General features: G+C 51.8%; 1 protein-coding gene across 6 annotated transcripts in view; it reads left to right on the forward strand.

The window, feature by feature from the left end:
- ITGAL (integrin subunit alpha L) overlaps positions 1–27,150 on the forward strand; it is a 132,062-nt gene that overhangs the window by 44,099 nt on the left and 60,813 nt on the right. For 5 of the 6 annotated variants that reach the window (XM_069735239.1, XM_069735242.1, XM_069735237.1 and 2 more), the window contains 11 exons: positions 1,248–1,392; positions 3,421–3,488; positions 9,511–9,631; positions 9,773–9,921; positions 9,998–10,135; positions 10,206–10,412; positions 11,197–11,318; positions 11,751–11,896; positions 12,020–12,174; positions 12,248–12,361; positions 12,530–12,591. In XM_069735239.1, the coding sequence (XP_069591340.1) occupies positions 1,248–1,392; positions 3,421–3,488; positions 9,511–9,631; positions 9,773–9,921; positions 9,998–10,135; positions 10,206–10,412; positions 11,197–11,318; positions 11,751–11,896; positions 12,020–12,174; positions 12,248–12,361; positions 12,530–12,591 (1,427 nt within the window). The remainder of the gene's footprint in view (positions 1–1,247; positions 1,393–3,420; positions 3,489–9,510; positions 9,632–9,772; positions 9,922–9,997; positions 10,136–10,205; positions 10,413–11,196; positions 11,319–11,750; positions 11,897–12,019; positions 12,175–12,247; positions 12,362–12,529; positions 12,592–27,150) is intronic. The other variant, XM_069735238.1, reaches the window with a different exon arrangement.

Below are 27,150 nucleotides of genomic sequence, written 5' to 3' on the forward strand. Positions count from 1 at the left end.
AGGGTTATCTTCTGTCCTCCACTCCTCATCCATGATGCCATCTCATCGTTATCTTCTGTCCTCCACTCCTCATCCACGATGTCATCTCGGGGTTGTCTTTTGTCCTCCACTCCTCATCCATGATGCCATGTCAGGGTTATCTTCTGTCCTCCACTCCTCATCCATGACGCCATCTCGGGGTTATCTTCTGTCCTCCACTCCTCATCCATGACGCCATCTAGGGGTTATCTTCTGCCCTCCACTCCTCATCCATGACGCCATCTCGGGTTTGTCTTCTGTCCTCCACTCCTCATCCATGATGCCATCTAGGGGTTATCTTCTGCCCTCCACTCCTCATCCATGACGCCATCTAGGGGTTATCTTCTGTCCTCCACTCCTCATCCATGACGCCATCTTGGGGTTATCTTCTGTCCTCCACTCCTCATCCATGACGCCATGTCAGGGTTATCTTCTGTCCACCACTTCTCATCCATGACGCCATCTCGGGGTTATCTTCTGTCCTCCACTCCTCATCCATGACGCCATGTCAGGGTTATCTTCTGTCCACCACTTCTCATCCATGACGCCATCTCTGGGTTATCTTCTGTCCTCCACTCCTCATCCATGACGCCATGTCAGGGTTATCTTCTGTCCTCCACTCCTCATCCATGACACCATCTCGGGGTTATCTTCTGTCCACCACTTCTCATCCATGACGCCATCTCGGGGTTATCTTCTGTCCTCCACTCCTCATCCATGACACCATCTCGGGGTCACTTCTGTCCTCCACTCCTCATCCATGACGCCATGTCAGGGTTATCTTCTGTCCACCACTTCTCATCCATGACACCATCTCGGGGTCACTTCTGTCCACCACTCCTCATCCATGACGCCATCTCGGGGTTATCTTCTGTCCTCCACTCCTCATCCATGACGCCATGTCAGGGTTATCTTCTGTCCTCCACTCCTCATCCATGACGCCATCTCGGGGTTATCTTCTGTCCTCCACTCCTCCTCCATGACGCCATGTCAGGGTTATCTTCTGTCCACCACTTCTCATCCATGACGCCATCTCGGGGTTATCTTCTGTCCTCCACTCCTCATCCATGACACCATCTCAGGGTTATCTTCTGTCCACCACTTATCATCTGTGATGCCCTCTCAGAGCTATCTTCTGTTGTCTCGTCTTTAGTCTGTAGACAAACAAATTAAAGTCCGTCCTTTCTACAGTTTTACAAATGCCATATACAAATTTATTTTCTTAACAGGTAGGAAAAAACTTCATAAGCTTAAGAGACAAAATAGCCAAACTGGCTTCTTATCCAACAGATAAGCACACAGAAGTCCTAACAGATTACTCTAGACTTGTGGGTTTCTTTAATGAGCTGCAAAGCAAGATCCTCGCAATTGAAGGTGAGTCTCAGCATGATTATACTGATCATCATATTCATTTACAAGCAGAAATAGTGAATAGAAAATGTGGAGTCACTGTGTACATACATTACATTACTGATCCTGAGTTACCTCCTGTATTATACTCCAGAGCTGCACTCACTATTCTGCTGGTGCAGTCACTGTGTACATACATTACATTACTGATCCTGAGTTACATCCTGTATTATACTCCAGAGCTGCACTCACTATTCTGCTGGTGCAGTCACTGTGTACATACATTACATTACTGATCCTGATTACATCCTGTATTATACTCCAGAGCTGTACTCACTATTCTGCTGGTGCAGTCACTGTGTACATACATTACATTACTGATCCTGAGTTACATCCTGTATTATACCCCAGAGCTGCACTCACTATTCTGCTGGTGCAGTCACTGTGTACATACATTACATTACTGATCCTGAGGTATATCCTGTATTATACCCCAGAGCTGCACTCACTATTCTGCTGGTGCAGTCACTGTGTACATACATTACATTACTGATCCTGAGTTACATCCTGTATTATACTCCAGAGCTGCACTCACTATTCTGCTGGTGCAGTCACTGTGTACATACATTACATTACTGATCCTGATTACATCCTGTATTATACTCCAGAGCTGTACTCACTATTCTGCTGGTGCAGTCACTGTGTACATACATTACATTACTGATCCTGAGTTACATCCTGTATTATACCCCAGAGCTGCACTCACTATTCTGCTGGTGCAGTCACTGTGTACATACATTACATTACTGATCCTGAGTTACATCCTGTATTATACCCCAGAGCTGCACTCACTATTCTGCTGGTGCAGTCACTGTGTACATACATTACATTACTGATCCTGAGTTACATCCTGTATTATACCCCAGAGCTGCACTCACTATTCTGCTGGTGCAGTCAGTGTGTACATACATTACATTACTGATCCTGAGTTACATCCTGTATTATACTCCAGAGCTGCACTCACTATTCTGCTGGTGCAGTCACTGTGTACATACATTACATTACTGATCCTGAGTTACATCCTGTATTATACCCCAGAGCTGCACTCACTATTCTGCTGGTGCAGTCACTGTGTACATACATTACATTACTGATCCTGAGTTACCTCCTGTATTATACTCCAGAGCTGCACTCACTATTCTGCTGGTGCAGTCACTGTGTACATACATTACATTACTGATCCTGAGTTACCTCCTGTATTATACTCCAGAGCTGCACTCACTATTCTGCTGGTGCAGTCACTGTGTACATACATTACATTACTGATCCTGAGTTACATCCTGTATTATACTCCAGAGCTGCACTCACTATTCTGCTGGTGCAGTCACTGTGTACATACATTACATTACTGATCCTGAGTTACATCCTGTATTATACTCCAGAGCTGCACTCACTATTCTGCTGGTGCAGTCACTGTGTACATACATTACATTACTGATCCTGATTACATCCTGTATTATACTCCAGAGCTGTACTCACTATTCTGCTGGTGCAGTCACTGTGTACATACATTACATTACTGATCCTGAGTTACATCCTGTATTATACCCCAGAGCTGCACTCACTATTCTGCTGGTGCAGTCACTGTGTACATACATTACATTACTGATCCTGAGTTACATCCTGTATTATACCCCAGAGCTGCACTCACTATTCTGCTGGTGCAGTCACTGTGTACATACATTACACCTGAGTTACCTCCTGTATTATACTCCAGAGCTGCACTCACTATTCTGCTGGTGCAGTCACTGTGTACATACATTACATTACTGATCCTGAGTTACATCCTGTATTATACCCCAGAGCTGCACTCACTATTCTGCTGGTGCAGTCACTGTGTACATACATTACATTACTGATCCTGAGTTACCTCCTGTATTATACTCCAGAGCTGCACTCACTATTCTGCTGGTGCAGTCACTGTGTACATACATTACATTACTGATCCTGCATGACATAAGTGGATCCGACAGGTTTGCTTTCCTCTTTCAGGAGTGGCACAGGGCTCCAACTTTACTCAGGAGATGTCTTCTGCGGGGCTGAGTGCCGTCCTCACAGCGGTAAGCGGTGGGCAGTTCCGGGCAGAGGGCAGTGCTGGTCGGTGGGCAGTACTGTGCAGTGGGTAGTGCTGTGTGGTGGGTAGTGCCGGGCAGAGGGCAGTGCTGGTCGGTGGGCAGTGCTGTGCGGTGGGCAGTACTGGGCGGTGGGCAGAACTGGGCAGTGGGTGGTGCCGGGTAGTGGGCAGTACTGGGCGGTGGGCAGTACTGGGCGGTGGGCAGAACTGGGCGGTGGGCAGTGGGTGGTGCCGGGTAGTGGGCAGTACTGTGCGGTGGGTAGTACTGGGCGGTGGGCAGTACTGTGCGGTGGGTAGTGCTGGGCTGTGGGCAGTGCTGTGTGGTGGGTAGTGCTGGGCGGTGGGCAGTGGGTGGTGCCGGGTAGTTGGCAGTACTGTGCGGTGGGTAGTGCTGTGCGGTGGGCAGTACTGGGTGGTGGGCAGTGGGCAGTGCTGTGCGGTGGGTAGTGCTGGGCGGTGGGCAGTGCTGTGCGGTGGGTAGTGGTGGGCAGTGCTGTGCGGTGGGTAGTGCTGGGCGGTGGGCAGTACTGGGTGGTGGGCAGTGGGCAGTGCTGTGCGGTGGGTAGTGCTGGGCGGTGGGCAGTGCTGTGCGGTGGGTAGTGGTGGGCAGTGCTGTGCGGTGGGTAGTGCTGGGCGGTGGGCAGTGCTGTGCGGTGGGTAGTGCTGTGCGGTGGGCAGTGCTGTGCGGTGGGCAGTGCTGTGCGGTGGGTAGTGCCGGGTAGTGCTGGGTGGTGGGCAGTGCTGTGTGGAGGGTAGTGCTGGGCGGTGGGCAGTGCTATGCGGTGGGTAGTGCCGGGCGGTGGGCAGTGCTGTGCGGTGGGTAGTGCCGGGCGGTGGGCAGTGCTCTGCGGTGGGTAGTGCTGTGCGGTGGGCAGTGCTGTGCGGTGGGTAGTGCTGGGCGGTGGGCAGTGCTGTGCGGTGGGTAGTGCCGGGTAGTGCTGGGTGGTGGGCAGTGCTGTGTGGAGGGTAGTGCTGGGCGGTGGGCAGTGCTATGCGGTGGGTAGTGCCGGGCGGTGGGCAGTGCTGTGCGGTGGGTAGTGCCGGGCGGTGGGCAGTGCTCTGCGGTGGGTAGTGCTGTGCGGTGGGCAGTGCTGTGCGGTGGGTAGTGCTGGGCGGTGGGCAGTGCTCTGAGGTGGGTAGTGCTGTGCGGTGGGCAGTACTGTGCGGTGGGTAGTGCTGGGCGGTGGGTAGTGCTGGGTGGTGGGCGGTGGTGGGCAGTGCTGTGCGGTGGGCAGTGCTGTGCGGTGGGCAGTGCTGTGCGGTGGGCAGTGCTGGGTGGTGGGCAGTGCTGGGTGGTGGGCAGTGCTGTGCGGTGGGCAGTGCTGGGCGGTGGGCAGTGCTGGGTGGTGGGCAGTGCTGTGCGGTGGGCAGTACTATGCGGTGGGTAGTGCTGTGCGGTGGGCAGTGCTGTGCGGTGGGCAGTGCTGTTCGGTGGGCAGTGCTGTGCGGTGGGTAGTGCTGTGCGGTGGGCAGTGCTGTGCGGTGGGCAGTGCTGTGCGGTGGGCAGTGCTGTGCGGTGGGCAGTGCTCTGCGGTGGGTGGTGCCGGGCGGTGTGGATGGATATGCGGCACACCTAGGACGTGCCTCTCCAGTAATGACACCACTCTCGCCATTGTGGCCACTCCGCACTCCCAGTCTATCATCCAGAGATCTGTGACGTTTTGACCTAGAACAAACTGGCGTGTCAGACTCCGGAAGGAGAAGCGTTGCCCCTTGGATCCCGGCCAGATGCTTCTCACAAAGCCAAACCAGATGTCATACATGGCACTGACGGGGGGCACAACCCTGAAACAGTGTCTGCGATTGAGGTTTTGGGTTCTATCCTAAGTGGTGTACCGGCTGGTGATGGGGTCGATAGTCACCGGTAGGATGGCTGCTTCCTATGGGCGGCGCTATAGGGGTATACCGTAAAAGAGGCTCCAGTGTAAGTGAGGCGCGGTCCGCATGCGGTGCCCTTTGGGTACATAATCCGGCCCCATATTCCCTCTTTGGTATTTCTCTCCAGGCCTCGCACTCTGTCCATGACCTTTCTACATCCACGGTGCAATGTTCTAATGCAGGCGCCGATGGAAACGTGCCTCATACATACGTGTGTCCGCACGATGGGGGTGGAGGTATAAGAGGGGCTACTCCTGGGGACCATGATGGGGGTGGAGGTGTAAGAAGGGCTACTCCTGGGGAACATGATGGTGGTGGAGGTGTAAGAGGGACTACTCCTGGGGACCATGATGGGGGTGGAGGTGTAAGAGGGGCTGCTCCTGGGGACCATGATGAGGGTGGAGGTGTAAGAAGGGACTACTCCTGGGGAACGTGATGGGGGTGGAGGTGTAAGAGGGGTTACTCCTGGGGACCATGATGGTGGTGGAGGTGTAAGAGGGGCTACTCCTGGGGAACATGATGAGGGTGGAGGTGTAAGAGGGGCTACTCCTGGGGACCATGATGGTGGTGGAGGTGTAAGAGGGGCTACTCCTGGGGAACATGATGAGGGTGGAGGTGTAAGAGGGGCTACTCCTGGGGACCATAATGGGGGAGGAGGTGTAAGAGGGGCTACTCCTGGGGACCATGATGAGGGTGGAGGTGTAAGAAGGGCTGCTCCTGGGGACCATGATGGGGGTGGAGGTGTAAGAGAGGCTACTCCTGGGGACCAGGATGGGGGTGGAGGTGTAAGAGGGGCTACTCCTGGGGACCAGGATGGGGGTGGAGGTGTAAGAGGGGCTACTCCTGGGGACCATGATGGTGGTGGAGGTGTAAGAGGGACTACTCCTGGGGACCATGATGGGGGTGGAGGTGTAAGAGGGGCTACTCCTGGGGACCATGATGGGGGTGGAGGTGTAAGAGGGGATACTCCTGGGGACCATGATGGGGGTGGAGGTGTAAGAGGGACTACTCCTGGGGACCATGATGGGGGTGGAGGTGTAAGAAGGGCTGCTCCTGGGGACCATGATGGGGGTGGAGGTGTAAGAAGGGATACTCCTGGTGACCATGATGGGGGTGGAGGTGTAAGAGGGGATACTCCTGGGGACCATGATGGGGGTGGAGGTGTAAGAAGGGCTGCTCCTGGGGACCATGATGGGGGTGGAGGTGTAAGAAGGGCTGCTCCTGGGGAACATGATGGGGGTGGAGGTGTAAGAGGGGCTACTCCTGGGGACCAGGATGGGGGTGTAGGTGTAAGAGGGGCTATTCCTGGGGACCAGGATGGGGGTGTAGGTGTAAGAGGGACTACTCCTGGGGACCATGATGGGGGTGGAGGTGTAAGAAAGGCTACTCCTGGGGAACATGATGGGGGTGGAGGTGTAAGAGGGGCTACTCCTGGGGACCAGGATGGGGGTGTAGGTGTAAGAGGGGCTATTCCTGGGGACCAGGATGGGGGTGTAGGTGTAAGAGGGACTACTCCTGGGGACCATGATGGGGGTGGAGGTGTAAGAGGGGCTACTCCTGGGGACCATGATGGTGGTGGAGGTGTAAGAGGGACTACTCCTGGGGACCAGGATGGTGGTGGAGGTGTAAGAAGGGCTACTCCTGGGGACCATGATGGGGGTGGAGGTGTAAGAAGGGCTACTCCTGGGGAACATGATGGGGGTGGAGGTGTAAGAGGGGCTACTCCTGGGGACCAGGATGGGGGTGTAGGTGTAAGAGGGGCTACTCCTGGGGAACATGATGGGGGTGGAGGTGTAAGAGGGGCTACTCCTGGGGACCAGGATGGGGGTGTAGGTGTAAGAGGGGCTACTCCTGGGGACCATGATGGTGTTGGAGGTGTAAGAGGGACTACTCCTGGGGACCAGGATGGGGGTGGAGGTGTAAGAGGGGCTACTCCTGGGTAACATGATGGGGGTGTAGGTGTAAGAGGGGCTACTCCTGGAGAACATGATGGGGGTGGAGGTGTAAGAGGGGCTACTCCTGGGGACCATGATGGGGGTGTAGGTGTAAGAGGGGCTACTCCTGGGGACCATGATGGGGGTGGAGGTGTAAGAGGGGCTACTCCTGGGTAACATGATGGGGGTGTAGGTGTAAGAGGGGCTACTCCTGGAGAACATGATGGGGGTGGAGGTGTAAGAGGGGCTACTCCTGGGGACCATGATGGGGGTGGAGGTGTAAGAGGGGCTACTCCTGGGGACCATGATGGGGGTGGAGGTGTAAGAGGGGCTACTCCTGGGTAACATGATGGGGGTGGAGGTGTAAGAGGGGCTACTCCTGGGGACCATGATGGGGGTGGAGGTATAAGAGGGGCTACTCCTGGGTAACATGATGGGGGTGTAGGTGTAAGAGGGGCTACTCCTGGAGAACATGATGGGGGTGGAGGTGTAAGAGGGGCTACTCCTGGGGACCATGATGGGGGTGTAGGTGTAAGAGGGGCTACTCCTGGAGAACATGATGGGGGTGGAGGTGTAAGAGGGGCTACTCCTGGGGAACATGATGGGGGTGGAGGTGTAAGAAGGGCTACTCCTGGGTAACATGATGGGGGTGTAGGTGTAAGAGGGGCTACTCCTGGAGAACATGATGGGGGTGGAGGTGTAAGAGGGGCTACTCCTGGGGACCATGATGGGGGTGGAGGTGTAAGAGGGGCTACTCCTGGGGACCATGATGGTGGTGGAGGTGTAAGAGGGACTACTCCTGGGGACCATGATGGGGGTGGAGGTGTAAGATGGACTACTCCTGGGAACCATGATGGGGGTGGAGGTGTAAGAGGGACTACTCCTGGGAACCATGATGGGGGTGGAGGTGTAAGAGGGACTACTCCTGGGGACCATGATGGGGGTGGAGGTGTAAGAGGGGCTACTCCTGGGGACCATGATGGGGGTGGAGGTGTAAGAGGGGCTACTCCTGGGAACCATGATGGGGGTGGAGGTGTAAGAGGGACTACTCCTGGGAACCATGATGGGGGTGGAGGTGTAAGAGGGACTACTCCTGGGGACCATGATGGGGGTGGAGGTGTAAGAGGGGCTACTCCTGGGGACCATGATGGGGGTGGAGGTGTAAGAGGGGCTACTCCTGGGGACCATGATGGTGGTGGAGGTGTAAGAGGGACTACTCCTGGGGACCATGATGGGGGTGGAGGTGTAAGATGGACTACTCCTGGGAACCATGATGGGGGTGGAGGTGTAAGAGGGACTACTCCTGGGAACCATGATGGGGGTGGAGGTGTAAGAGGGACTACTCCTGGGGACCATGATGGGGGTGGAGGTGTAAGAGGGGCTACTCCTGGGGACCATGATGGGGGTGGAGGTGTAAGAGGGGCTACTCCTGGGAACCATGATGGGGGTGGAGGTGTAAGAGGGATTACTCCTGGGGACCATGATGGGGGTGGAGGTGTAAGAGGGGCTGCTCCTGGGGACCATGATGGGGGTGGAGGTGTAAGAGGGGCTATTCCTGGGGACCATGATGGGGGTGGAGGTGTAAGAGGGGCTATTCCTGGGGACCATGATGGGGGTGGAGGTGTAAGAGGGACTACTCCTGGGGACCATGATGGGGGTGGAGGTGTAAGAGGGGCTATTCCTGGGGACCATGATGGGGGTGGAGGTGTAAGAGGGGCTACTCCTGGGGACCATGATGGGGGTGGAGGTGTAAGAGGGGCTACTCCTGGGAACCATCATGAGGGAGCAGGAAAAGTGGCTACTCCTGGGGACCATCACTGAGACTGTACATGGACTACTCTCTTTGGGGTCATTATTGAGGGGGTAAAGGGGCGACTTCTATTGTTGAGCATCAGATGCTTGTTATGTTATGTGGGGACATCACAGAGCCCCTTGTCCTTGGTCCCGGTGCTACACCCAGGTTTTGGCAGGCTCCTGGGTTCTGCCTCTTGTGTAGGTGGACCTTGCGGGAAGAGATTAATCATGAGGGGATTTTGGACCCCTGTTCTGTGGAAGCTGCTTTTCTTCAGCCCATTGTCCCCTGTACTGGAGCGAGAAGTACAACTTGGTCTGGAATTACCCTGGGACTGGCGGGGAACATGGTGGATCCTCAGTATCTCAGAGCCACTGATCTGTGACTATCGCTTGTTCTTGTAGGAAAGGGACGTTCTCGGGGATCCAGGGATATTTGATTGGTCAGGTGGAATCTTAAATGTCTCCATGCAAGGAGGCCTCGCTTACATGTCCCGGAATGACGATGAGAAGTATGGCTACCTGGGTGAGTAACGCTACTTTAATTAATGATGTGCCCCCTCCCCCATCACTGACGTACAGTCTCTATTTACAATGAAGAGACCCCGCAGTTCTAGGGCGCTGGTCCTCCGGACACAGTCACCCAACAGCTTGTTGTTCCCCACAGGATACTCTGTGGAGCTGCTTCATACTGGGAACGGATCACTGTATTTGGTGGGTTCTCCTCGCTTCCAGTATGTCGGACTAGTCACTGTTCTGCAGGAAGTTTCTGGAGAACTTAGATGGAAGAAGGTGGATTCCTTACAAGGTGATCAGGTGAGACCCTGAGTGACGGCCTGGCCAGCTGCAGTGGGAGATGTGGGCCCCTAATCAGGAGACTTTCTTCTTGTAGGTTGGCTCGTACTTTGGGGCAGAGATGGCTGTTTCAGACATTAACCAAGACGGTGTGACGGACCTGGTGTTGATTTCTGCTCCTCACCACTATGAGCTTAGATGGTCTGGACAAGTCTCTGTGTGTCGGTTCGTGGAGGTGAGATCTTTGTGAGAAATATGAGATGTCATCCGAGTTATTCCTCATAAGTAACAGACTGTGTGTTTAGCAGAAACTGCAGTGCGGTGTCACCCTCCATGGGGAGCCGGGGCATCTTCAGTCTCAGTTTGGAGCTGCCGTCTCTTCCCTCGGGGATTTGGATGGAGATGGCCTCACTGAGGTGGCTGTGGGAGCCCCGTATGAGATGGATGGACAAGGAGCCGTGTATATTTATAAAGGGACACATTCAGGACTGCTGATTGCGGCCTACAGTCAGGTAATACAAAATTAGAAGCAAGAGAGGGATGTTTACTGAGGGAAGCGAGAGTAACCAGAAGAGAGCGATGATGGAGGATAGAGAGGCTGAAGATGATAGAGATGACGGGCGAAGCAGTCAAAAGGGTGATGAACAAGAGACGGAGGGTCACAGAAGTGACGCAGAAAGTCATAGAGGTGACGGGCGAGAGACGGAGGATCATGGAGGTGACGGACAAGAAACGGAGGGTCATAGAGGGGTTCAACGAGAGATGGAGGGTTCTGGAGGTGACTGACGAGAGACTGACGGTGATAGAGAGAACTGGAACAACACAGTCATAAGGATGATGGAAGGAGGGCCCTAGAGGTGATGAACAAGAGACGGAGGGTTCTGGATGTGATGGACAAGAGACTGAGGATTATAAAGGTGATGGATGAGAGACGGAGGATTATAAAGGTGATGGATGAGAGACGCAGAGTCCGAAAGGTGAAAGATGCAGAGTCCTTGGGGTGATAGACGAGAGACGGAGGGTCCTTGGAGTGATGGACGAGAGACTGGGGGTCCTTGAGGTGACAGAGAGTCCTGGGGATGATGAACAAGAGACGCAGGGTTCTGGATGTGATGGTTGAGAGACGGAGGGTCTTGGGGGGGTGATGATTGAGAGACGGAGGGTCCTGGGGATGATGAATAAGAGACAAAGGGTTCTGGAGGTGACGGACGAGAGACAGAGGGTCCTGAAGGTGATGGAGCTGAGCGTTATTGAGTAGGGTAGACAGTCCATGGTGAGTTGTCTCTTGTCTTTCAGAGGCTGCACAGTCCTTCAGGGATCCTGGGCTTTGGTCTCTCCATACATGGAGTCTTGGACATGACAGAAGATGGCCTAATCGATGTGGTTGTAGGATCGCTGGGTCACGTGACTTTGCACAGGTCGTATGATGTCTTTGTGGTCATAAATAGATGTCACTGTGGGTTCAGGGTCCAGCATTCCCAGCGAGATCCCACACTATCTTAGAGGAAGAGGGTCAGGGTCACCCACTCTCTTCGTGCTCCTATGGGCTTCAGTACAATGATGTCAGCTTTTGTGACACTGCCACAACGTAAAGATACCTGAGTTCTGCGTCTATGATAATGAAGACCTGACCCCGGCGTGGCACCAGTGATATTGAGGTCCAGTAGCCTCCGAGAGCTCTCTACGGCTTCATCTGAGCTCAGGCCACAAATCTCCTCACCATTTCTCCCACCAGACAGCTGAGCGCCCGCAGCTTCCATTGTCCTGATGGATCTGAGCGTGGTCTTATAATGTGGGCTGAAGATTTGGAGGGGAGGATTCAGATCTATCTCATGTTACTCTCTACACAGATCTAAACCTGTACTCAACGTGAGTCTGAGCCTCGTGGTCAACCAGACGCACATGGTTCTCTCCAGCCAGGAGGCGAGTGGCTGTGACAACATGTTGACCCTAGAGGCATGTGTTCATGTCGAAATACTGACCTCCAAATATACAGGTAGGAGAGAAATGTGAGGCTGGATGCTGGACCTGCTCACACCTCATGGATGTGGCCCCGGGCTCACGTCTGCTGGATGTTGTCCCGTGCTTATAGGCCACACTGTTCTATCTTGTCTTTCAGGCTCCATGTCCATATCCATCCATTACAATCTGACTCTTGATTCTCTGAAGCCTGAGAGCCGAATGTTCTTCACAGACAAGCAGAGAAAGATGATCCGGACAGTGGAGATCCTGGGGCCTGGAACCTGGTGTCAGAACCACACTGTATACCTCCAGGTGACAGTCTTGGCCATCCTCACGCCCGGTGTGCAGTGGTGGCTGCTTGGCTCACGCTTCTCTCCTTCCATAGGACTGTGGGGTGGAGGACGTTTCGGAGGTGCAGGTGTTTCTCACAGCAGTAGTACAGCAGGTTTCCCCTCCTTGGCATGTATTACAGTCCACAGATCTTAATGCCACCAACCTGGTAGGTGTGATGCCCACAGTTCACTTTCCTACAGGGTGGGTAGTCCATTCTAGTAGGTCTCTTGCACGTTTGAGGGGTGGTCTTGGGTACAGTGACCACATTGGCCAGAGTGGGACGTTGTGGATTTGTGACCTCCACCTGCTGTATTCTTATCTTTCCTCTCTTTAGATTTCGTTTCAAATCTGTGAAGAAGGAAAGATGTGTAATCCAGACCTGAGCATTAATCTATAGTAAGTGCCCCCCACGGACCTGACCCTAATCCAGACCTGAGCATTAATCTATAGTAAGTGCCCCCCACGGACCTGATCCTAATCCAGACCTGAGCATTAATCTATAGTAAGTGCCCCCCACGGTCCTGACCCTAATCCAGACCTGAGCATTAATCTATAGTAAGTGCCCCCCACGGACCTGACCCTAATCCAGACCTGAGCATTAATCTATAGTAAGTGCCCCCCACGGACCTGACCCTAATCCAGACCTGAGCATTAATCTATAGTAAGTGCCCCCCACGGTCCTGACCCTAATCCAGACCTGAGTATTAATCTATAGTAAGTGCCCCCCACGTACCTGACCCTAATCCAGACCTGAGCATTAATCTATAGTAAGTGCCCCCCACGTACCTGACCCTAATCCAGACCTGAGCATTAATCTATAGTAAGTGCCCCACACGTTCCTGACCCTAATCCAGACCTGAGCATTAATCTATAGTAAGTGCCCCCCACGTACCTGACCCTAATCCAGACCTGAACATTAATCTATAGTAAGTGCCCCCCACGGACCTGACCCTAATCCAGACCTGAGCATTAATCTATAGTAAGTGCCCCCCACGTACCTGACCCTAATCCAGACCTGAACATTAATCTATAGTAAGTGCCCCCCACGGACCTGACCCTAATCCAGACCTGAGCATTAATCTATAGTAAGTGCCCCCCACGGACCTGACCATAATCCAGACCTCAGCATTAATCTATAGTAAGTGCCCCCCACGGACCTGACCCTAATCCAGACCTCAGCATTAATCTATAGTAAGTGCCCCCCACGGACCTGACCCTAATCCAGACCTGAGCATTAATCTATAGTAAGTGCCCCCCACGGACCTGACCCTAATCCAGACCTGAGTATTAATCTATAGTAAGTGCCCCCCACGGTCCTGACCCTAATCCAGACCTGAGCATTAATCTATAGTAAGTGCCCCACACGTTCCTGACCCTAATCCAGACCTGAGCATTAATCTATAGTAAGTGCCCCCCACGGACCTGACCCTAATCCAGACCTGAACATTAATCTATAGTAAGTGCCCCCCACGGTCCTGACCCTAATCCAGACCTGAACATTAATCTATAGTAAGTGCCCCCCACGGTCCTGACCCTAATCCAGACCTGAGTATTAATCTATAGTAAGTGCCCCCCACGGACCTGACCCTAATCCAGACCTGAGCATTAATCTATAGTAAGTGCCCCCCACGGACCTGACCCTAATCCAGACCTGAACATTAATCTATAGTAAGTGCCCCCCACGGTCCTGACCCTAATCCAGACCTGAACATTAATCTATAGTAAGTGCCCCCCACGGTCCTGACCCTAATCCAGACCTGAGTATTAATCTATAGTAAGTGCCCCCCACGGACCTGACCCTAATCCAGACCTGAGCATTAATCTATAGTAAGTGCCCCCCACGGTCCTGACCCTAATCCAGACCTGAGCATTAATCTATAGTAAGTGCCCCCCACGGTCCTGACCCTAATCCAGACCTGAGCATTAATCTATAGTAAGTGCCCCCCACGGACCTGACCCTAATCCAGACCTGAACATTAATCTATAGTAAGTGCCCCCCACGGTCCTGACCCTAATCCAGACCTGATCATTAATCTATAGTAAGTGCCCCCCACGGACCTGACCCTAATCCAGACCTGAGCATTAATCTATAGTAAGTGCCCCACACGTTCCTGACCCTAATCCAGACCTGAGCATTAATCTATAGTAAGTGCCCCCCACGGTCCTGACCCTAATCCAGACCTGAGCATTAATCTATAGTAAGTGCCCCCCACGGTCCTGACCCTAATCCAGACCTGAGCATTAATCTATAGTAAGTGCCCCCCACGGACCTGACCCTAATCCAGGCCTGAGCATTAATCTATAGTAAGTGCCCCCCACGGACCTGACCCTAATCCAGACCTGAGCATTAATCTATAGTAAGTGCCCCCCACGTACCTGACCGTAATCCAGACCTGAACATTAATCTATAGTAAGTGCCCCCCACGGACCTGACCCTAATCCAGACCTGAGCATTAATCTATAGTAAGTGCCCCCCACGGACCTGACCCTAATCCAGACCTCAGCATTAATCTATAGTAAGTGCCCCCCACGGTCCTGACCCTAATCCAGACCTGAGCATTAATCTATAGTAAGTGCCCCCCACGGATCTGACCCTAATCCAGACCTGAACATTAATCTATAGTAAGTGCCCCCCACGGACCTGACCCTAATCCAGACCTGAGCATTAATCTATAGTAAGTGCCCCCCACGGTCCTGACCCTAATCCAGACCTGAACATTAATCTATAGTAAGTGCCCCCCACGGTCCTGACCCTAATCCAGACCTGAGCATTAATCTATAGTAAGTGCCCCCCACGGTCCTGACCCTAATCCAGACCTGAGCATTAATCTATAGTAAGTGCCCCCCACGGACCTGACCCTAATCCAGACCTGAGCATTAATCTATAGTAAGTGCCCCCCACGGTCCTGACCCTAATCCAGACCTGAGCATTAATCTATAGTAAGTGCCCCCCACGGACCTGACCCTAATCCAGACCTGAGCATTAATCTATAGTAAGTGCCCCCCACGGACCTGACCCTAATCCAGACCTGAGCATTAATCTATAGTAAGTGCCCCCCACGGACCTGACCCTAATCCAGACCTGAGCATTAATCTATAGTAAGTGCCCCCCACGGTCCTGACCCTAATCCAGACCTGAGCATTAATCTATAGTAAGTGCCCCCCCACGGTCCTGACCCTAATCCAGACCTGAACATTAATCTATAGTAAGTGCCCCCCACGGTCCTGACCCTAATCCAGACCTGAGCATTAATCTATAGTAAGTGCCCCCCACGGTCCTGACCCTAATCCAGACCTGAACATTAATCTATAGTAAGTGCCCCCCACGGTCCTGACCCTAATCCAGACCTGAGCATTAATCTATAGTAAGTGCCCCCCCACGGTCCTGACCCTAATCCAGACCTGAGCATTAATCTATAGTAAGTGCCCCCCCACGGTCCTGACCCTAATCCAGACCTGAGCATTAATCTATAGTAAGTGCCCCCCCACGGTCCTGACCCTAATCCAGACCTGAGCATTAATCTATAGTAAGTGCCCCCCACGGTCCTGACCCTAATCCAGACCTGAGCATTAATCTATAGTAAGTGCCCCCCCACGGTCCTGACCCTAATCCAGACCTGAGCATTAATCTATAGTAAGTGCCCCCCCACGGTCCTGACCCTAATCCAGACCTGAGCATTAATCTATAGTAAGTGCCCCCCACGGACCTGACCCTAATCCAGACCTGAGCATTAATCTATAGTAAGTGCCCCCCACGGACCTGACCCTAATCCAGACCTGAACATTAATCTATAGTAAGTGCCCCCCACGGTCCTGACCCTAATCCAGACCTGAGCATTAATCTATAGTAAGTGCCCCCCACGGTCCTGACCCTAATCCAGACCTGAGCATTAATCTATAGTAAGTGCCCCCCACGGACCTGACCCTAATCCAGACCTGAGCATTAATCTATAGTAAGTGCCCCCCACGGACCTGACCCTAATCCAGACCTGAGCATTAATCTATAGTAAGTGCCCCCCACGGTCCTGACCCTAATCCAGACCTGAGCATTAATCTATAGTAAGTGCCCCCCACGGTCCTGACCCTAATCCAGACCTGAGCATTAATCTATAGTAAGTGCCCCCCACGGTCCTGACCCTAATCCAGACCTGAGCATTAATCTATAGTAAGTGCCCCCCACGGACCTAACCCTAATCCAGACCTGAGCATTAATCTATAGTAAGTGCCCCCCACGGTCCTGACCCTAATCCAGACCTGAGCATTAATCTATAGTAAGTGCCCCCCACGGACCTGACCCTAATCCAGACCTGAGCATTAATCTATAGTAAGTGCCCCCCACGGTCCTGATCCTAATCCAGACCTGAGCATTAATCTATAGTAAGTGCCCCCCACGGACCTGACCCTAATCCAGACCTGAGCATTAATCTATAGTAAGTGCCCCCCACGGACCTGACCCTAATCCAGACCTGAGCATTAATCTATAGTAAGTGCCCCCCACGGTCCTGACCCTAATCCAGACCTGAGCATTAATCTATAGTAAGTGCCCCCCACGGACCTGACCATAATCCAGACCTCAGCATTAATCTATAGTAAGTGCCCCCCACGGACCTGACCCTAATCCAGACCTGAACATTAATCTATAGTAAGTGCCCCCCACGGACCTGACCCTAATCCAGACCTGAGCATTAATCTATAGTAAGTGCCCCCCCACTGACCTGACCCTAATCCAGACCTGAGCATTAATCTATAGTAAGTGCCCCCCACGGACCTGACCCTAATCCAGACCTGAGCATTAATCTATAGTAAGTGCCCCCCACGTTCCTGACCCTAATCCAGACCTGAGCATTAATCTATAGTAAGTGCCCCCCACGGACCTGACCCTAATCCAGACCTGAGCATTAATCTATAGTAAGTGCCCCCCACGGACCTGACCCTAATCCAGACCTGAGCATTAATCTATAGTAAGTGCCCCACACGTACCTGACCCTAATCCAGACCTGAACATTAATCTATAGTAAGTGCCCCCCACGGACCTGACCATAATCCAGACCTGAACATTAATCTATAGTAAGTGCCCCCCACGGTCCTGACCCTAATCCAGACCTGAGCATTAATCTATAGTAAGTGCCCCCCACGGACCTGACCCTAATCCAGACCTGAACATTAATCTATAGTAAGTGCCCCCCACGGACCTGACCCTAATCCAGACCTGAACATTAATCTATAGTAAGTGCCCCCCACGGACCTGACCCTAATCCAGACCTGAACATTAATCTATAGTAAGTGCCCCCCACGGACCTGACCCTAATCCAGACCTGAACATTAATCTATAGTAAGTGCCCCCCACGGACCTGACCCTAATCCAGACCTGAACATTAATCTATAGTAAGTGCCCCCCACGGTCCTGACCCTAATCCAGACCTGAGCATTAATCTATAGTAAGTGCCCCCCCACGTACCTGACCCTAATCCAGACCTGAACATTAATCTATAGTAAGTGCCCCCCACGGACCTGACCATAATCCAGACCTGAGCATTAATCTATAGTAAGTGCCCCCCACGTACCTGATCCTAATCCAGACCTGAGCATTAATCTATAGTAAGTGTCCCCCACGGTCCTGACCCTAATCCAGACCTGAGCATTAATCTATAGTAAGTGCCCCCCACGTACCTGACCCTAATCCAGACCTGAGCATTAATCTATAGTAAGTGCCCCCCACTGACCTGACCCTAATCCAGACCTGAACATTAATCTATAGTAAGTGCCCCCCACGGTCCTGACCCTAATCCAGACCTGAACATTAATCTATAGTAAGTGCCCCCCACGTACCTGACCCTAATCCAGACCTGAGCATTAATCTATAGTAAGTGCCCCCCACGTACCTGACCCTAATCCAGACCTGAACATTAATCTATAGTAAGTGCCCCCCACGTTCCTGACCCTAATCCAGACCTGAGCATTAATCTATAGTAAGTGCCCCCCACGGACCTGACCCTAATCCAGACCTGAGCATTAATCTATAGTAAGTGCCCCCCACGGACCTGACCCTAATCCAGACCTGAGCATTAATCTATAGTAAGTGCCCCCCACGTACCTGACCCTAATCCAGACCTGAACATTAATCTATAGTAAGTGCCCCCCACGGTCCTGACCCTAATCCAGACCTGAACATTAATCTATAGTAAGTGCCCCCCACGGACCTGACCCTAATCCAGACCTGAACATTAATCTATAGTAAGTGCCCCCCACGGACCTGACCCTAATCCAGACCTGAGCATTAATCTATAGTAAGTGCCCCCCACGTACCTGACCCTAATCCAGACCTGAGCATTAATCTATAGTAAGTGCCCCACACGTTCCTGACCCTAATCCAGACCTGAGCATTAATCTATAGTAAGTGCCCCCCACGGTCCTGACCCTAATCCAGACCTGAGCATTAATCTATAGTAAGTGCCCCCCACGGTCCTGACCCTAATCCAGACCTGAGCATTAATCTATAGTAAGTGCCCCCCACGGTCCTGACCCTAATCCAGACCTGAGCATTAATCTATAGTAAGTGCCCCCCACGGTCCTGACCCTAATCCAGACCTGAGTATTAATCTATAGTAAGTGCCCCCCACGGTCCTGACCCTAATCCAGACCTGAGCATTAATCTATAGTAAGTGCCCCCCCACGTACCTGACCCTAATCCAGACCTGAGCATTAATCTATAGTAAGTGCCCCCCACGGTCCTGACCCTAATCCAGACCTGAGCATTAATCTATAGTAAGTGCCCCCCCACGTACCTGACCCTAATCCAGACCTGAGCATTAATCTATAGTAAGTGCCCCCCACGGTCCTGACCCTAATCCAGACCTGAGCATTAATCTATAGTAAGTGCCCCCCACGGACCTGATCCTAATCCAGACCTGAGCATTAATCTATAGTAAGTGCCCCCCACGGTCCTGACCCTAATCCAGACCTGAGCATTAATCTATAGTAAGTGCCCCCCACGGACCTGATCCTAATCCAGACCTGAGCATTAATCTATAGTAAGTGCCCCCCACTGACCTGACCCTAATCCAGACCTGAGCATTAATCTATAGTAAGTGCCCCCCACGGTCCTGACCCTAATCCAGACCTGAGCATTAATCTATAGTAAGTGCCCCCCACGGTCCTGACCCTAATCCAGACCTGAGCATTAATCTATAGTAAGTGCCCCCCACGGACCTCACCCTAATCCAGACCTGAGCATTAATCTATAGTAAGTGCCCCCCACGGTCCTGACCCTAATCCAGACCTGAGCATTAATCTATAGTAAGTGCCCCCCACTGACCTGATCCTAATCCAGACCTGAGCATTAATCTATAGTAAGTGCCCCCCACGGACCTGACCCTAATCCAGACCTGAGCATTAATCTATAGTAAGTGCCCCCCACGGTCCTGACCCTAATCCAGACCTGAGTATTAATCTATAGTAAGTGCCCCCCACGTACCTGACCCTAATCCAGACCTGAGCATTAATCTATAGTAAGTGCCCCCCACGGTCCTGACCCTAATCCAGACCTGAGCATTAATCTATAGTAAGTGCCCCCCACGGTCCTGACCCTAATCCAGACCTGAGCATTAATCTATAGTAAGTGCCCCCCACGGTCCTGACCCTAATCCAGACCTGAGCATTAATCTATAGTAAGTGCCCCCCACGGTCCTGACCCTAATCCAGACCTGAGCATTAATCTATAGTAAGTGCCCCCCACGGACCTGACCCTAATCCAGACCTGAGCATTAATCTATAGTAAGTGCCCCCCACTGACCTGATCCTAATCCAGACCTGAGCATTAATCTATAGTAAGTGCCCCCCACGGACCTGACCCTAATCCAGACCTGAGCATTAATCTATAGTAAGTGCCCCCCACGGTCCTGACCCTAATCCAGACCTGAGCATTAATCTATAGTAAGTGCCCCCCACGGACCTGACCCTAATCCAGACCTGAGCATTAATCTATAGTAAGTGCCCCCCACGGACCTGACCCTAATCCAGACCTGAGCATTAATCTATAGTAAGTGCCCCCCACGGTCCTGACCCTAATCCAGACCTGAACATTAATCTATAGTAAGTGCCCCCCACGGACCTGACCCTAATCCAGACCTGAGCATTAATCTATAGTAAGTGCCCCCCACGGTCCTAACCCTAATCCAGACCTGAGCATTAATCTATAGTAAGTGCCCCCCACGGTCCTGATCCTAATCCAGACCTGAGCATTAATCTATAGTAAGTGCCCCCCACGGACCTGACCCTAATCCAGACCTGAGCATTAATCTATAGTAAGTGCCCCCCACGGTCCTAACCCTAATCCAGACCTGAGCATTAATCTATAGTAAGTGCCCCCCACGGACCTGACCCTAATCCAGACCTGAGCATTAATCTATAGTAAGTGCCCCCCACGTACCTGATCCTAATCCAGACCTGAGCATTAATCTATAGTAAGTGCCCCCCACGGTCCTGACCCTAATCCAGACCTCAGCATTAATCTATAGTAAGTGCCCCCCACGGACCTGACCCTAATCCAGACCTCAGCATTAATCTATAGTAAGTGCCCCCCACGGACCTGACCCTAATCCAGACCTGAGCATTAATCTATAGTAAGTGCCCCCCACGGTCCTGACCCTAATCCAGACCTGAGCATTAATCTATAGTAAGTGCCCCCCACGTACCTGACCCTAATCCAGACCTGAGCATTAATCTATAGTAAGTGCCCCCCACGGTCCTAACCCTAATCCAGACCTGAGCATTAATCTATAGTAAGTGCCCCCCACGGACCTGACCCTAATCCAGACCTGAGCATTAATCTATAGTAAGTGCCCCCCACGGTCCTGACCCTAATCCAGACCTGAACATTAATCTATAGTAAGTGCCCCCCACGGTCCTGACCCTAATCCAGACCTGAGCATTAATCTATAGTAAGTGCCCCCCACGGTCCTGACCCTAATCCAGACCTGAACATTAATCTATAGTAAGTGCCCCCCACGGACCTGACCCTAATCCAGACCTGAGTATTAATCTATAGTAAGTGCCCCCCACGGTCCTGACCCTAATCCAGACCTGAGTATTAATCTATAGTAAGTGCCCCCCACGGACCTGACCCTAATCCAGACCTGAGCATTAATCTATAGTAAGTGCCCCCCACGGACCTGACCCTAATCCAGACCTGAGCATTAATCTATAGTAAGTGCCCCCCACGGACCTGACCCTAATCCAGACCTGAGCATTAATGTATAGTAAGTGCCCCCCACGTACCTGATCCTAATCCAGACCTGAGCATTAATCTATAGTAAGTGCCCCCCACGGACCTGACCCTAATCCAGACCTGAGCATTAATCTATAGTAAGTGCCCCCCACTGACCTGACCCTAATCCAGACCTGAACATTAATCTATAGTAAGTGCCCCCCACGGTCCTGACCCTAATCCAGACCTGAGCATTAATCTATAGTAAGTGTCCCCCACGGACCTGACCCTAATCCAGACCTGAGCATTAATCTATAGTAAGTGCCCCCCACGGTCCTGACCCTAATCCAGACCTGAGTATTAATCTATAGTAAGTGCCCCCCACGGTCCTGACCCTAATCCAGACCTGAGCATTAATCTATAGTAAGTGCCCCCCACGGACCTGACCCTAATCCAGACCTGAGCATTAATCTATAGTAAGTGCCCCCCACGGACCTGACCCTAATCCAGACCTGAGTATTAATCTATAGTAAGTGCCCCCCACGGACCTGACCATAATCCAGACCTGAGCATTAATCTATAGTAAGTGCCCCCACGGACCTGACCCTAATCCAGACCTGAGTATTAATCTATAGTAAGTGCCCCCCACGGATCTGACCCTAATCCAGACCTGAGCATTAATCTATAGTAAGTGCCCCCCACGGACCTGACCCTAATCCAGACCTGAGCATTAATCTATAGTAAGTGTCCCCCACGGACCTGACCCTAATCCAGACCTGAGCATTAATCTATAGTAAGTGCCCCCCACGGACCTGACCCTAATCCAGACCTGAGCATTAATCTATAGTAAGTGCCCCCCACGGACCTGACCCTAATCCAGACCTGAGCATTAATCTATAGTAAGTGCCCCCCACGGACCTGACCCTAATCCAGACCTGAGCATTAATCTATAGTAAGTGCCCCCCACGGACCTGACCCTAATCCAGACCTGAGCATTAATCTATAGTAAGTGCCCCCCACGGGTCTGACCCTAATCCAGACCTGAGCATTAATCTATAGTAAGTGCCCCCCACGGACCTGACCCTAATCCAGAGCTGAGCATTAATCTATAGTAAGTGCCCCCCACGGGTCTGACCCTAATCCAGACCTGAGCATTAATCTATAGTAAGTGCCCCCCACGGTCCTGACCCTAATCCAGACCTGATCATTAATCTATAGTAAGTGCCCCCCACGGACCTGACCCTAATCCAGACCTGAGCATTAATCTATAGTAAGTGCCCCCCACTGACCTGATCCTAATCCAGACCTGAACATTAATCTGTAGTAAGTGCCCCCCACGGTCCTGACCCTAATCCAGACCTGAGCATTAATCTATAGTAAGTGCCCCCCACGGACCTGACCCTAATCCAGACCTGAGCATTAATCTATAGTAAGTGCCCCCCACGGACCTGACCCTAATCCAGACCTGAACATTAATCTATAGTAAGTGCCCCCCACGGACCTGACCCTAATCCAGACCTGAACATTAATCTATAGTAAGTGCCCCCCACGGTCCTGACCCTAATCCAGACCTGAGCATTAATCTATAGTAAGTGCCCCCCACGGACCTGACCCTAATCCAGACCTGAACATTAATCTATAGTAAGTGCCCCCCACGGACCTGACCCTAATCCAGACCTGAACATTAATCTATAGTAAGTGCCCCCCACGGTCCTGACCCTAATCCAGACCTGAGCATTAATCTATAGTAAGTGCCCCCCACGGACCTGACCCTAATCCAGACCTGAACATTAATCTATAGTAAGTGCCCCCCACGTACCTGACCCTAATCCAGACCTGAGCATTAATCTATAGTAAGTGCCCCCCACGGACCTGACCCTAATCCAGAGCTGAGCATTAATCTATAGTAAGTGCCCCCCACGGACCTGACCCTAATCCAGACCTGAGCATTAATCTATAGTAAGTGCCCCCCACGTACCTGACCCTAATCCAGGCCTGAGCATTAATCTATAGTAAGTGCCCCCCACGGACCTGACCCTAATCCAGACCTGAACATCAATCTATAGTAAGTGCCCCCCACGGTCCTGACCCTAATCCAGACCTGATCATTAATCTATAGTAAGTGTCCCCCACGGTCCTGACCCTAATCCAGACCTGAGCATTAATCTATAGTAAGTGCCCCCCACGGTCCTGACCCTAATCCAGAGCTGAGCATTAATCTATAGTAAGTGCCCCCCACGGTCCTGACCCTAATCCAGACCTGATCATTAATCTATAGTAAGTGTCCCCCACGGTCCTGACCCTAATCCAGACCTGAGCATTAATCTATAGTAAGTGTCCCCCACGGTCCTGACCCTAATCCAGACCTGAACATTAATCTATAGTAAGTGCCCCCCACGGACCTGACCCTAATCCAGACCTGAGCATTAATCTATAGTAAGTGCCCCCCACGGACCTGACCCTAATCCAGACCTGAGCATTAATCTATAGTAAGTGCCCCCACAGACCTGACCCTAATCCAGACCTGAGCATTAATCTATAGTAAGTGCCCCCCACGTACCTGACCCTAATCCAGACCTGAGTATTAATCTATAGTAAGTGCCCCCCACGGACCTGACCCTAATCCAGACCTGAGCATTAATCTATAGTAAGTGCCCCCCACGGACCTGACCCTAATCCAGACCTGAGCATTAATCTATAGTAAGTGCCCCCCACGGTCCTGACCCTAATCCAGACCTGAGCATTAATCTATAGTAAGTGCCCCCCACGGACCTGACCCTAATCCAGACCTGAGCATTAATCTATAGTAAGTGCCCCCCACGGTCCTGACCCTAATCCAGACCTGAGTATTAATCTATAGTAAGTGCCCCCCACTGACCTGACCCTAATCCAGACCTGATCATTAATCTATAGTAAGTGCCCCCCACGGACCTGACCCTAATCCAGACCTGAGCATTAATCTATAGTAAGTGCCCCCCACGGACCTGACCCTAATCCAGACCTGAGCATTAATCTATAGTAAGTGCCCCCCACGTACCTGACCCTAATCCAGACCTGAGCATTAATCTATAGTAAGTGCCCCCCACGTACCTGACCCTAATCCAGACCTGAGCATTAATCTATAGTAAGTGCCCCCCACGGACCTGACCCTAATCCAGACCTGAGCATTAATCTATAGTAAGTGCCCCCCACGGTCCTGACCCTAATCCAGACCTGAGCATTAATCTATAGTAAGTGCCCCCCACGGTCCTGACCCTAATCCAGAGCTGAGCATTAATCTATAGTAAGTGCCCCCCACGTACCTGACCCTAATCCAGACCTGAACATTAATCTATAGTAAGTGCCCCCCACGGTCCTGACCCTAATCCAGACCTGAGCATTAATCTATAGTAAGTGTCCCCCACGTACCTGACCCTAATCCAGACCTGAGCATTAATCTATAGTAAGTGCCCCCCACGTACCTGATCCTAATCCAGACCTGAGCATTAATCTATAGTAAGTGCCCCCCACGGTCCTGACCCTAATCCAGACCTGACCATTAATCTATAGTAAGTGCCCCCCACGTACCTGACCCTAATCCAGACCTGAACATTAATCTATAGTAAGTGTCCCCCACGTACCTGACCCTAATCCAGACCTGAGCATTAATCTATAGTAAGTGCCCCCCACGTACCTGATCCTAATCCAGACCTGAGCATTAATCTATAGTAAGTGCCCCCCACGGTCCTGACCCTAATCCAGACCTGAGCATTAATCTATAGTAAGTGCCCCCCACGTACCTGATCCTAATCCAGACCTGAGCATTAATCTATAGTAAGTGCCCCCCACGGTCCTGACCCTAATCCAGACCTGAGCATTAATCTATAGTAAGTGCCCCCCACGTACCTGATCCTAATCCAGACCTGAGCATTAATCTATAGTAAGTGCCCCCCACGGTCCTGACCCTAATCCAGACCTGAGCATTAATCTATAGTAAGTGCCCCCCACGGTCCTGACCCTAATCCAGACCTGAGCATTAATCTATAGTAAGTGCCCCCCACGGACCTGACCCTAATCCAGAGCTGAGCATTAATCTATAGTAAGTGCCCCCCATGGTCCTGACCCTAATCCAGACCTGAGTATTAATCTATAGTAAGTGCCCCCCACGGTCCTGACCCTAATCCAGACCTGAGTATTAATCTATAGTAAGTGCCCCCCACGGACCTGACCCTAATCCAGACCTGAGCATTAATCTATAGTAAGTGCCCCCCACGGTCCTGACCCTAATCCAGACCTGAGCATTAATCTATAGTAAGTGCCCCCCACGGTCCTGACCCTAATCCAGAACTGAGCATTAATCTATAGTAAGTGCCCCCCACGGACCTGACCCTAATCCAGAGCTGAGCATTAATCTATAGTAAGTGCCCCCCACGGACCTGACCCTAATCCAGACCTGAGCATTAATCTATAGTAAGTGCCCCCCACGGACCTAACCCTAATCCAGACCTGAGCATTAATCTATAGTAAGTGCCCCCCACGGTCCTGACCCTAATCCAGACCTGAGCATTAATCTATAGTAAGTGCCCCCCACGGACCTGACCCTAATCCAGAGCTGAGCATTAATCTATAGTAAGTGCCCCCCACGGTCCTGACCCTAATCCAGACCTGAGCATTAATCTATAGTAAGTGCCCCCCACGGTCCTGACCCTAATCCAGACCTGAGTATTAATCTATAGTAAGTGCCCCCCACGGACCTGACCCTAATCCAGACCTGAGCATTAATCTATAGTAAGTGCCCCCCACGGTCCTGACCCTAATCCAGACCTGAGTATTAATCTATAGTAAGTGCCCCCCACGGACCTGACCCTAATCCAGACCTGAGCATTAATCTATAGTAAGTGCCCCTCACGGACCTGACCCTAATCCAGACCTGAGCATTAATCTATAGTAAGTGCCCCCCACGGATCTGACCCTAATCCAGACCTGAGTATTAATCTATAGTAAGTGCCCCCCACGGACCTGACCCTAATCCAGACCTGAGCATTAATCTATAGTAAGTGCCCCTCACGGACCTGACCCTAATCCAGACCTGAGTATTAATCTATAGTAAGTGCCCCCCACGGACCTGATCCTAATCCAGACCTGAGCATTAATCTATAGTAAGTGCCCCCCACGGTCCTGACCCTAATCCAGAGCTGAGCATTAATCTATAGTAAGTGCCCCCCACGGACCTGACCCTAATCCAGACCTGAGTATTAATCTATAGTAAGTGCCCCCCACGGACCTGACCCTAATCCAGACCTGAGCATTAATCTATAGTAAGTGCCCCCCACGGACCTGACCCTAATCCAGACCTGAGCATTAATCTATAGTAAGTGCCCCCCACGGTCCTGACCCTAATCCAGACCTGAGCATTAATCTATAGTAAGTGCCCCCCACGGTCCTGACCCTAATCCAGACCTGAACATTAATCTATAGTAAGTGCCCCCCACGGTCCTGACCCTAATCCAGACCTGAGCATTAATCTATAGTAAGTGCCCCCCACGGTCCTGACCCTAATCCAGACCTGAACATTAATCTATAGTAAGTGCCCCCCACGGTCCTGACCCTAATCCAGACCTGAACATTAATCTATAGTAAGTGCCCCCCACGGTCCTGACCATAATCCAGACCTGAGCATTAATCTATAGTAAGTGCCCCCCACGGACCTGACCCTAATCCAGACCTGAGCATTAATCTATAGTAAGTGCCCCCCACGGGTCTGACCCTAA

This window comes from Ranitomeya imitator, chromosome 7 (genome assembly GCF_032444005.1).
Source record: "Ranitomeya imitator isolate aRanImi1 chromosome 7, aRanImi1.pri, whole genome shotgun sequence".
NCBI classification, from domain to species: domain Eukaryota; kingdom Metazoa; phylum Chordata; class Amphibia; order Anura; family Dendrobatidae; genus Ranitomeya; species Ranitomeya imitator.